The sequence below is a fragment of the Argiope bruennichi genome, chromosome 9 (assembly GCF_947563725.1).
Source record: "Argiope bruennichi chromosome 9, qqArgBrue1.1, whole genome shotgun sequence".
NCBI lineage: Eukaryota > Metazoa > Arthropoda > Arachnida > Araneae > Araneidae > Argiope > Argiope bruennichi.
The window spans coordinates 15,966,104-15,979,291 of NC_079159.1; the positions used below are offsets into that span (position 1 = coordinate 15,966,104).

At 32.8% G+C, this 13,188-nt stretch overlaps 1 protein-coding gene across 1 annotated transcript in view; it reads right to left on the bottom strand.

Moving 5' to 3' along the window:
• Nucleotides 1-3,198: 3,198 nt before the first annotated feature.
• LOC129985320 (uncharacterized) overlaps nucleotides 3,199-13,188 on the bottom strand; it is a 28,791-nt gene continuing 18,801 nt past the window's right edge. Inside the window, exons 4-5 of the mRNA XM_056095305.1 lie at nucleotides 11,795-11,939; nucleotides 3,199-3,555 (exon numbers count right to left, since the gene is read on the bottom strand). Coding sequence (XP_055951280.1) covers nucleotides 3,291-3,555; nucleotides 11,795-11,939 — 410 coding nt within the window. The 3' untranslated portion in view covers nucleotides 3,199-3,290. The remainder of the gene's footprint in view (nucleotides 3,556-11,794; nucleotides 11,940-13,188) is intronic.

The following is a 13,188-nucleotide window of genomic DNA, read 5'->3' on the forward strand; positions in this document are numbered from 1 at the left end:
AGCAACTGAGGGAGCCAGAAGTATGACAGGAATACATAGAGGGGTAACATCGATTCTTCTGAGAAAAAATAAACAACGAAATTCTAACATTTTACTGGACAATTCATCAAGAAGCGCTTTGTGCCCAAATATTTCCGGCAGAAATAGTTGAGGTCACGAACTTGGTAATTAAGATTATTAACAGCATCTTTGCAAAGCACTCTACCATCGCCAGTTTAGAGATTTCCTTGAAGAAATAGATAGCCAGTTTTCTGACTTACTTCTGCACAATAAAGTGCGATGGCTTTCCAGAAGCAACGTATTGCAACGTTTTGCTTTGTGCTTGAGTGAAATAAAACATTCCTCAGAGAAAAAAAAATATTGAACATCCCGAATTGGAAGAAGAAAAATGACTGCAAAAATTCATGGTAGATACCACAATGAAACTAAATTAGCTAAGTCTAAAACTGCAAGGAAATGGCAACCCAGCCCACATCTTGCTTGAAAAAAAATCACTTCTTTTTGTTGAAGACATGGAGAGCGGTAAATTACTTCATTTTAAAAATCTAAAACAATATCGCGATGAGACCAATGCAACTATTGACACGAATTACTTTAGCATAACTTAAAAAACATGAAGGATCGATTCGCTGAGAGATTCGAGAAATTCAAAACAAACGTACTCTCACGTTCATGAATCTTCTCAACACAAATACAAATGATGTCAACATTGAACCATTTTGAATGGATGCTGGATCGCTTCAAATGCAATTGCTAGATTTGAAAACCAAAGACTTGTGGAATGGCAAGTTTGCAGAACTCAAGAGCAAGTTGCAAGAGTTGGAGGTCCAGAAATGCATGCACATCGTGCAGCACAAGTGGGCAGCTCTAAAAGAAATTCCACCCTCATATTCGACGCATGGAATAGTCTTCCAGAATGCTATAGTGAGGTGAAGAAGTTAGCATATGGAGTTCTGACAACCTTCGAATAGACTTTTTCTTGTGAGCAAGCGTTCTCTTGCATGAATATAATAAAAAGTAAATTCAGAAGTCAACTAACAAATAAAAATCTAGAGTCGTGCTTAACAATAAGCTATAAGCCAGATTTAATCAAACTTTCAAAAAGCCTACAAAGCTAATGCTCCCATTGATGTAACAACTTATATGTTCTATATTTGTGTCTATTTATGAATAAAGATTATTCCGTATTTAAAACCGTTTATTTTAAAATAAAAATCGAATACATATAAGCAAATTATATAATATGAAATCGAAAATTTTTAGTGGCTCTTTAAAAACTGAAAATTTTTGTCAATGGTTGCTTATGGCTCTTCCGTTTCAATAGGTTGCCGACCCCCGTCTTAGGCCAATCAGTCTTGAGATACCATGGGCGCTGATTAGGGTATCATCTTTGGGACGATCGATTGTCTAAAATTGCCCGATTATTATTGAAAAGTAATATTCAAATTTTCATAAATTAGTCAAGTTTAAGGACTAGCTTAGTTAACTGGAGTGCAACTCTTTATTTAAAATATTAGTATCTCAAGAATATTCTTTAAAATACCGTTCATAGAGCTACGGTTCTAGATAAAAGCTAAACATTCGCAATTTTTTAGAGTATGTATTGCCTCAAGTTACATTACGTATAATTATTTTCTTCATTTAAACCATTTTAATACATATATTTCTATTATTAAAGGTTTATAAATTACAGCCGTTGGGCCCTGATTTATTGAAAGATGATTTATTGAATTAATAATGTAGATATTGCCAGAGATCATATAAAAATTTCTCTTACATTGACTTAAAAAAATATTTTCTTATTTATTTCCTTCATACTGACACGTGAACGTTTCTTGATTTAATTTTTCAGTAACAGTTAACTTTTTTTTTTTAATTTGACCTTTTATTAATGTGATGGCAACACGTTCATAAAAGCTAATTTTTCCCATGCACGCGTAACTTGCTCGTGCAGGCTAAATTTTATTTCTATTTTGTGCGATTATTTCTAAATTGTTGAAAAATATAATTAAATTATTTTTTAAATTCCTTAAAAATAGAAATTAATTTTATAATTTAAAACATTATTGCCATTGATAAGATTATTTTTTGAGCTTCAATATGATGTTAAAATCAATTTTGTGCTGTAATATTTTTAGAAGTTATAAAGGAAAAGGGCCAAAATTTCGCTTAACTTTTAATTAATTAAAATTCCAATTGAAAAAAAAATCGCTCCAAGATGTACATTTCCGCCCTTCAAGATACAGACTTGCCAAATTTGGTAGCTGTAGGGCAAAAGGTCTGGTCTGGAGAGTGCTAACACACACTCGCACACGCGAGTTCGCAAATTGTACAGACTAAATCTATGACAAAGGATACCGACGTGCTCTGATTGGTTTAAGCCTTGGCATCCTTTTGGCAATGTTTTGCACTCATAATAGTCTAGTTTTCGTTTATTTGGCTCAAACCTTGTACCTTTCATTAGTTTTATGGAAGATACGAGTGAATATCAACACGGTCTAATTTTTATTAATATAATTGTTTTCTCTAAATATTAGTAGTAATACTACTAATACTAATTAATAATAATAATAATAAATATTACTAATAATACTAGTAATACAAGTAACTAATGTTGTTTATGCACAGAAGTATAAAAACTGTATGAAAGTAATTACTAAACATATGATGCAGCAATTAAATAATTCTTATTTTTCTATGATTTTCGTGCCTTTATTAGATAATTTATGCAGTCATTGAAACTTGTTGCTGAACATTTGTTACTTTCCCATCAACTACATATGGGGAGATGATTACTTAATGCCCAAAACGTATAAATATGTAAGCTTTAACGGAATATGCGATTTCGTAGCTAATTTTTTTTAGTTATATCAAAATAATATTAAGAAGAAAGACATACAAAAATTATTTTTAATAAATTGTAATTTTTATATTTCCTGAATTTAGGTTTCAGGATTTGATCTTTTCCGCTGTATATGTGTTCCAGATTAATATTACATGTAAACCGTAAAAAATAGAGGGGGGGGGGATAAATCCATAAATTTTATTTATTTTTGTAAAAATATATTTCGGTATGGCATCTTTTTGGCGAAACATTGCCAAAAGGATGCCAAGGCTTAAACCAATCAGAGCACGTCGGTATCCTTTGCCATAGACTTAGTCTGTACAATTTGCGAACTCACCTCGCACACATACACATTGAGCTTTATTATAAGATAATACAATATACAATCGCTTTTATTAAAGGCCAACGGATTATAAAATCAATTAGTTTCTAAAATTCATTAAGATTACAGAAAATGTAATAAAAATTGCAAACTGGCTACAAAGGTTTCATAGTACGGCTGGTGAATTGGCTGATATTTGACTCTTTCCAAAATTATTTGTTGCATATGTGATACTAAGTCGAAAGCTATCAGATATTGTTGAGAAGACTTGCATTTCAGCATATAAAATGAAGAAAACTCCAAAAATACATTGTAGACGTATCCTGCGTAACTTCCACACAATTCTAACAAAGACAATCTGAAACATTCGGACATGCAAATACTCCTTCTGTAAATACAAAAGCCAGATGTTATTGTAATATTTTTTAAAAAATAAGAGACTAGACATTAATATCAGATAAAATATAATTAACTAACCATTAAAAGGGGGAATGAAAAGTTAGAACTTACTAGGGGAGGTGTGGTCTCAAAACCACATTTCCATTACATTCGAATTATATTTTCTAATGAAAGCATTAGTATGAAAATTAGCCAATATATTCGGCAAATATTTTTCTTAATTTATAAATTTGCTTAAAACATTTTCCAAAATATATTAACACTGAAAAAAGTAATTGCATTTGTACATATTGTTAAGAGATTTCCGGGGTTCGTTTGGATAGTGGGAGTTATATGGTGTGGAGAACGCTCAATCAGCAGGCGGCAGTAGAAAATAAAACAACGACGTTTATTTACACGAAGACACACAGGACAGCACAAAGACGACAACTATATATAGCACAGAAGACTTATCTTCAGCCGAGACGTGCAGCATACAACAGCGTACACAGCAGCATATAACAAGACTCTACTACAGACAGTAGCGCGCAGCTTAGTTTAGCACTCGCTTGACTCCGTCGCTTCTCCGCTTATCTCTGGAAGGCCAGTTCTTCTCCGTCGATCCCGACCACGACTCCTCTTCGACTACTCTTCTCTGTCACTTCCGACTACGACTACCGATCTGGTTCACGACGACCCCGGCAGCTGCAGGCTGCTCCTTTTATAGGTCTCAGGAGGCGGGGCTAGAAGCCTCTCAACCAATCAGGAATGTTCGAGGCGTATCTCGGTTCCTACTGGACGGACGGGAAAATTCGATGTTTCGGGTATAATCTATTTTGGCGCCAAAGTCGCCAAATGGTCTCCAAGTTTGTCGCCATGCTCTGGGACCTCTTATGGAACCAACTATGCTTGGAAGCAGCATTACAGATTTGTAACAATATATACACTGGCGGGAAAAAAAAAATTCCAAAACAAAGAAAAAAACTATTATAGAATAATGAAATTCGGACAATGCATTTGTCCTGTTAACATGTTTAGGTGATTAAATTTTCATGTCACAGGTTAATTTAAGCTCAAGAAAATGCATTTCAAATGTGAAATGCTGTTATATTAATAGCTGGTGTAACTTCCAGAATTTTGAAAGCAAGCTGACATATCTGCATACATTGTGTCAAGCAGGTACCGAATGACACTTTGTGCTATTGAGTTCTATACTTGTTTTACTTATTCTGTCAATACTGGGACGGTCTGTGCTGGCTGTGGATGATGCCGGAGCTGTCGCCCAATGATATCCCGTACGTGCTCAGTTGGATATACTGAATATTTGCTAAAGGGAGCCTGGTTCGGAGCTGTCCTTGAAGTAACTGATTTCTAACATTTCGTTGTGTCACTGTGGTACCAACTACAGCTAAATTGGAGATTTGTTGGAGACAGATCTAGTGATCTCGCAGGCCAAAGTAACTAGTCGATACTTTGTAGAGCACGTTGCGTTACACTATCGGCATGAGGGCTAGCGTTATCGTGTTAGAAAACTTCCCCTTGAATGCTGTTCATGAATGTCAGCACTACAGATTTAATTACCAGCATGTCATACAAATTTGCAGTCTGTGTGTTTGGGATAACCACGAAATTGCTCCCCGGAACATGACTCCAAGTGTAGGTCCAGTGTGTCTAGGCCGCAGATAGTTTGGTTGCAGGCGTTCTCTTGGCCGCCTTCTGACTAACATAACCATCACTGGCACCAAAGCAGAACCAGCTTTCATCAGAAAACACTCCACTCCGTCCTCTAATGAGCTCTGGCTTGACACCACTAACGTCGCAAACGGCAATGCACTGGAGTCAGTGGATACTATATATACTATAGGGTGCCTGGTTCGGAGCTGTCCTTGAAGTAAGCGAATTCTAACACTTCATTGCGTCACTATAGTACCAACTGCAACTAAAATTTCTGCCGCAGTCGCAGTACAATGAGCCACACCTCTGGGGATATTTAAAAGCTTCTGAGGCTGTTTCATAAGGGGATCAGTAGGTTGGATGATATTTCGAGGATCAATTTTTAGAGTATCTGCTAAGCCATATATAATACTAAAACACTAATAGGGGGTACGGTCACACAGACGTCGCTCAAAGAAATAGCTGCAATATTTAAATCACCCCCCTCCCCCTGAAACCGGTTGAAAAAGTGCACCTGTAGTGAAAGTCACGAAACAAGAGGTTATAAGGTCAATCTATTTGATTGAGCAAAAAATAGAATAAGGGTGACCGAAAGTCCATCCTTATCGGTCTGAGATAAGAGTTAATTAAGTCTTTTTAAATTGTCAAATATTCAGAATACTGTGTACACAGTACCCATGAAGTCATAAAAACTTTAAAAGGACGTCAGGCGAGCAGAAACATGCTCTATTTTAATAGAACAAAGAGTCGGTAACCTCAAAACTATGATCACCTTTTCTTCCAACTCATAACCAATGACTTAAGTAAAAGAAAGGAGTATAAACCAGATAAAGCATACACAGGGTGCGTAGTGTGAAATGGATGCAAAAATTAAGCACTTTTAAACACCTTCGCGAAAAAAAAATTAAGCACTTTCGTACATGCATGAATACATAAGCTCAAGAATTTTCTACTCATAGAATATTTTTGTCTTATAATAAATTATAGTTTTTATAGAAACATTTTAGAAAAATATCCATTTAAAAAATTTTTAATCTTAGATTAAAAAACAATTTTTTATATTATTAGAAAAATTATCTTCAACAATAATAATTACAATAAAAATTTGAATTAAATGCAAATTGAATAGAATAAATATAGATCAAGATTCAAATAAGTGGTAAATTCGACAAAAGTGGGTTTAGAAAATTATCTTCACAAAACATCGGACGAAAAAAAATTTTTACTAATTATACAAAAACTATAATCAATCATTCATTAGCTCAGAAAACTTAATTTATTAACTTCACTTAATAATTTCGTCTTAATAATTTTCATTTTTTATGTGATCAAATTTAAAAAAAAATTACACACAAAAAGTAACCGACTGTTTTCTTCCCCTAATTTTTAAAATTTTAACATTAAAATCACAAAAATAGACAGTATTATTGATAAATTAACTAATACACACTAGGGTTACATTATTTTTATAAAAAAAATTGATTATGTAAGACATTTTCTATTTATATAAATATATGAATAGAAATAATAAGCAAAGAAAGAAGAACGCTATTATTACAGATAATTTGATAGGTAAGTAAAGAAGCATTGTTACAGCTATTTTTAAATTTAAAAAATTAATTCTCTTTGACAATTTCAGATTCTACGTCTTATAAAAAAAAATTTTCTATCCTTCTTTGAACATTTCAGTACAAATAAAAAATCCTTTGTTTCATTAGCTTTTCGTGACATTAATCTCTACAGTGTATAGTACATGTGGGTTGCTGAATGTATTCAAGAGAAAATCGGTAATATTCATTTTCCATGTAGGATAACTTACAACTGCTGTACGCGATACTTTCTGCTTTGTGTCGTCCACTAATGGATATTTGCATCTGGTTTCGTTATCGGAACTGAATTCCAAACATTTGTACTAACTATCAATTTGATTTTTTCGTTCTAAAAAATGGGTTTACAAAGGAGAGGGGTAAGAATTAATGGATGGAATGTGAGTAGCTAGAATTTATCTGAAGCTTTAAAAGAGGACGAAATTAATCAAAATACTATAGGAGAAATTCAGATTTGAAAGCTGTTAATGGGAAAATTATTCTATTACTATCACAATTAATGCAAACCTTCCAAGATCATCAAAGTAAATGAGAAGTAACAAGCAGCAACCAAATTCACATTAGAGTGTCGAAAATATTGTATAAACACCTTTAAGAAAATGTAAAAATAAATTTTGGGCCAATAACATTCCTTATGTTATGTGGGAAGTACGTTAAAATTTAATTTTTAAATTGAATTTCTAATCAAAATTTTGCAAAATCCTTCCTTGATGAGCGTCTAACATCCAAATAGTCATTGCTCATTAAATTCCATGTCCCTTATTTCAGTGAGCTCGGCTTAGTGGGGCTAATCTTTATATACTGAGAAAGAAAAATTTCGCTGCGAAACCAAAAAAATCGTGTAAAAATTACAAAAGGAGAAAAAACTTTAAAAAAATATAATCTAAATTACAAAGGTTCTTTAAAACTTATAACCTTTCTTATAACTTATGACCTAACCTTATAAAGGTTCTTTAAATATCCGACCTAGCAGAATTTTTTTTTTAAATAAGAAATGACATTTGACAAAATTGGTTCAAGAAATGATAATTTCCAAATGAATGGGAACATTAAAAAAAGTATACCGCTAAACAAATTATTGAAGACTTATATCTTTAAATTAAAATTTCATCTCGCTGGATTTTACGCAGTCAACTGAAGTAATGACTATCGCAACAAATAATCTTACAGTAAAATCTCTTTCGTTGTCACTCAAAACAACATATTAACGAGAATGTGTAATGAGCCTTCATAGTAATCAGAATAAAAGTAGTTAAATATCAGAAATATATTTCATGTACGCTAACTTTATATTCAACTTCTCCCTCTTTGATGCATATATTTCTTTTATGCACCATACTTTATTCTTATTTTCGTCGATCGGAGTTAATCAGTGTAGTCTTTATGAACACACAAAGCGTTGAATATAAAGTTACCAGGCATAACTAAAATAAATTATTCGCTATTTAGAACACTAAATGGAAAAGAAGTTTAAATGTTTTTTGAGTTGCAACCAGTTCGGTGTATTTAGTCTTTCCCTCTTTCAGAATAACATTTCGATGTATGCCGGTGCCCATTGTTAAAAAAGAAGCAGCGAAAAAAAATTAATCATTTTCGTAGCATGTGTTGAAACTCCTGTATCCCTACACCGAATGCTTCCCTTTAGTTGGTTTTCTTTTTCGATATATCTAGTAAATAAAGATTTATGATTGTTTTCGATTTATCGTCTTCATCGTCTGCGGAACAAAAAGGAATATCTTTTTAACACTTCAAGAAAATTAAGCACTTTTTAGGACTTTCTTCCAAAATGAAGCACTTTTTAGGACTTTCTTCCAAAATGAAGCACTTTTTAGGTGCTTAAAAATGGTTTTCAAATTTAAGCAATTTTTAAGGACTTTTCATGATGCTATTCACCCAGTGATACACAGATTGCACTGTTATAGATTTAAAAGTTTAGTTATATTAACGTCCAGTTTTAAAGCAATATTAGGGCTATTTCGGGGCGAATCTCGTAATTTCGAACCGCTGCCAGATGACAAGAATGACACCTGAGCTGCATCCACGCCCCCTCTCTAAACTTCCACACCACACCACACCAAAGGGAGGACTTTTGGCCTCGACGAATTTAATGTGCACCAGACCTGCTTACACGACAGTTCATCAGCGGAATCTGGTTTCGTACCCGAAACCTTACCACCAGGCCTTATAGATTCACAAAGGCATAGATTCATAAGGATGCAGCATCGTCGAATCTGGGGAAAAATAAGATTACAGTTCGTATGCAGCACAACAATTGCATAATAAAAAATATTGGAAAAAATCTTTTTGGAGTTTTTGAATTAAGTCTTCAAATATGTTGCCATCTGAAGCGAGACTTTCTTTGCATATTTCTATTCGCCACTCGATTGCTTTTCTATTTCAAATTTGAAATCTAATATATTTCTTTTCAACGTTTTATCTAGTGTGTCCTTTTTCTTAAATAAATTCATTATTTAAGGAATTTATAAATTCATTATTAAGTTACAGAAGTGGTCTTCTCAATACTTTCCAGCATACTCTATAACAAAGGTATTACCTTCTATCCCTCGCATGAACCTGATTAAGATTGCATAAGACCTGCAGGGCATTGGCGAAAAATAAGTAAAAAAATATAAATCTTTGGCGTGAATTCAGCATATTTTTAATTAATTTATCGTGCGAACTTTGAAGGTTCTTTTTAACAACTATCTCCGATATTTAATTGATAAGCAAATTTGTATTGTAAATGCTAATACCCAACCATTTGACACAAAAATTTGATATACAACTACAACTGTAGTCGCAAGAGAGCACGCAGGGTTTTTATTATTTTTTTAATTCACTGCTTTTTTTTAATTATTGCGTTTACATGCAACTTTATGTACGAGAGGTGTTCAAATAAAAAGTTACGAATCGACACTGAGTAAAAAGGAAAACTTCATTCTAAGTATAGACCATACGCCTGAGCGCAACGATCCCATTGACTAAAGAGCCAAAGAATTCCTTGTTCCCAGAATTCCTGTGACCATGACGAGAACAGTCCCTCAAATCGTCCTTGATTTCGCCGTCCGGGTTGAAACTCTTTCATTTCAGATTTTTTTTTTTTCAGAACCATTAACTCCGATGTGTACTGTGAGACACTCCGAAGACAACGCTGGTCCATCAAGAACAAAAGATCGGGGCTACTCACGGAAAGTGTGGTTCTGCCTCTGATAATGCACGTGCATGCACGTTCAGTATGATAGAACTGTAGTAAGGCATAGTAAAAACCTATTTTTTTTTCGAGGAGGAAATTAAACTTTTAAATGACGATATAATAATTATGTATAACTCCATCGTCACGTGCAAAATTATTTATCTGGGCACACCTGCTTAAATTAAAAGTTCTGAGAGAGAATTTGATTTCCTGTGAAAAAGTGTCCTAAAAAATGTCTTAAATTTTCATACTTGAAAGTATATAATTTTAAATACGGGATACATTATCAAGTATCAACATATTTTTCCTATTATTTTTTGCTATTATCCTGTCAAAACTACCTCTGAAACGTTTGTGCAATATGTTTATATTTTATTAGATTATATAAGTTAAGTAAAAATAGCTAATTTGAGAATGTCTAGCCTTCCCGCATATTATTGAACAGCTATTGTAAATCACTTATATAAAGGGGTCCCCAAAATTAATGCAAGGTTTTCATTTGCCGCCATTCGTGCAGTAAATTGTTTGCGACACTTTCAAAAAAGCCATCTCACAGCTAATAGTTTAGGGTTAATAAAAATGGATCCTTACGCGATAGAACAACGCGATAAAGGAAGATTTGAATAAAATAATTTTTTTAAACGATTTTTCTTTAAATTTTTATATTTTTATTGAATCGCAAAGTACACAGAATAGGGTTATGCATGGAACAACACATAGAGCAAATGTCCCCCAAGGCCTTGCAGGCACATACGCACTCTTTTGTCTACATTTTCCAGGACCATTTTTAATAAATGTGCCTGGATTTCATTGATGCATCATTAATTTCCTCCTTCAATGCACGTGTGCTTGTGGACACATTGGCATAGCAATTTGATTACAAATAAACCTATAAATAGAAATCCCGTGGTGTTAAATCAGACGATCTAGGGAGCCATTTCTCAAATTTTTGAACTGTGGCCATCAGATTTCATTACTTTTGAAATATTGTTCAACCTATTTTGAAATATTGTTGAAATATTGTACCCTATTAAAAAAGGCCATCTGGCAGCTAATAGTTTAAGGTTAATAAAAATGGTGCGTTACAAGATAGAACAACGCGTTAACGATTTGAATAATATGAAAAACAGTTTTTTTTTCGTTAAATTGATATAAATTTACTGAATCGAAAAGTAAACAGAATAGGGTTATTCATAGAATAGCACATAGGGCAAATGGACTTCATGGCTTTGCTGGCACATACGCACTCTTTTGTCTAAATTTTCCATGACCATTTTGCATAAATGTGCCTGGATTTCGTTGATGCATTATTGAATTTCCTCCTTCAATGCACGTGCTTTTGTGGACTCATTGGCATTGCATTTGGACTACAAATAATCCTATAAAAAGAAACCCAGTGGTGTTCAATAAGACGATCTAGTGATCTTAAATTTTCAAACTGTGGCCATGAGCTTTGTTTTTGAAATATTGTTCAACAATGAAAGTAAGTTGTTCTTTCGTGTAACGCTGCATTTTTACCAATTCTAAACTATCAGCTGTCAAATGATTTGTAATACGGTTGCCAATACTTTACTGCAGGGATGGTGGCATATTCAAATATCGTGTTACTATTGGAACACCCTTTACATTTGATTAGAATACCAGTTTATAAGCATAGAAATGGCAAAGAAATATGCTGCATAATATTAATTATATAATTGAAATATATGGTATAGAAATAAAGTTTTTGCAAACGGAAAAGAAAAATCTAAATTCCAGAGCCACTTCATACTTACATACATTCTTCAGAACTGGTGCCTTTTATACGCTCATATTCTTGGTGTTCGCTGATTTCAGCAACAACTAAATCTGTCCACCTTTCGCAATCTCTTTTATCCCTTTTTGCTCTAGTTTTAAGACAAGGAGCCACTGCAAAATATTCTGTGGGGGGAAAAATGTCTCAGATTTTAAATAATGTTTTATGGGGTCTAACAATAGGCTGTACATAGATTTCATGCATTAAAATTTATAATAAATTTTAAATAATGCAGTTACATCTACGGCATATACAAATCATTACACATGTGTTCAATTATTCCCGAAAGAAAATTTAAATTATCAATTCTGAAAAGTTTATATTATATTTATGTATATATATATATATATATGACTTATTCAATTAATACAAAGTTTAAATAATAACTTCTACATCTTCTGAATAGAAGAAGTTTTAGCGATCAATCAGAAGGAAAAGTTATAATTTAAAAATATAACCGTACTTTAGCTAGTATTAAAAAATCACCATGCTTAATTGTACATAATCAACTAAATTACTAAAATTAAGGAAATCATATTAAATTTTTGGATTGATGTAGGAATATTTATAGAAAGGATACCAATCAATATTTCATAAATGTTTTGAAACAAATTGATCAAAATTTTTTTATGATAAGCATGTTACTTATGACGAGGGACATAGGAGGAAAAATCACAAAAAGAAAGGAGGCATTATATATGTTTTATTCTGTCAGAAAAGAAAATTGACCCTTTCAGAGATCTTATTGGAAGGAACTAATAAGGTGCGATTTCTTAAGTGACATCACTTTTGAAAGAAGTGACGGATTTATCTCAACGATAGCCATACATAACCTTCAACGATATCATGGCAAAGAACCTATCTGGAAAGTAATGAAAGGTTAAAATATTCTACAACAGACTTTGTTAAAAACCTTTTTGCAGCTATTGAATATTTTGTAAAGAGGACAGACGACCCTGACTAAAATTTGGACTTACAATATGTATAATATATTAAATGTCCAGAGAACAAACTGATTAAAACATTTGGAAAATTCTTCCATAATTAACCTTTTTACAATAGAGCCTGCCTAACCACCCGTGCAAATTCATGATATTTCCAGGTTGGCATACTAATTACAATTGGCATGGAAACCGATGCTTAAATTTGAATATTCAAGTTTATGAATAAAACAGTTGTCACCATTTTCAAATATGATAATTATTAAAACTCATTTAATATTACAAATATGAATCCAATTTTAATGACAATATTCAATGAAATTAATCAAAGATTTTCTTCAGCTGCTTATTTGATAATTTCAGTTTTGTTACACATAGCAACAAAATACATTAAATAAAAAAGAAGAATTAGAAAAATATAAAGTATGCTGTC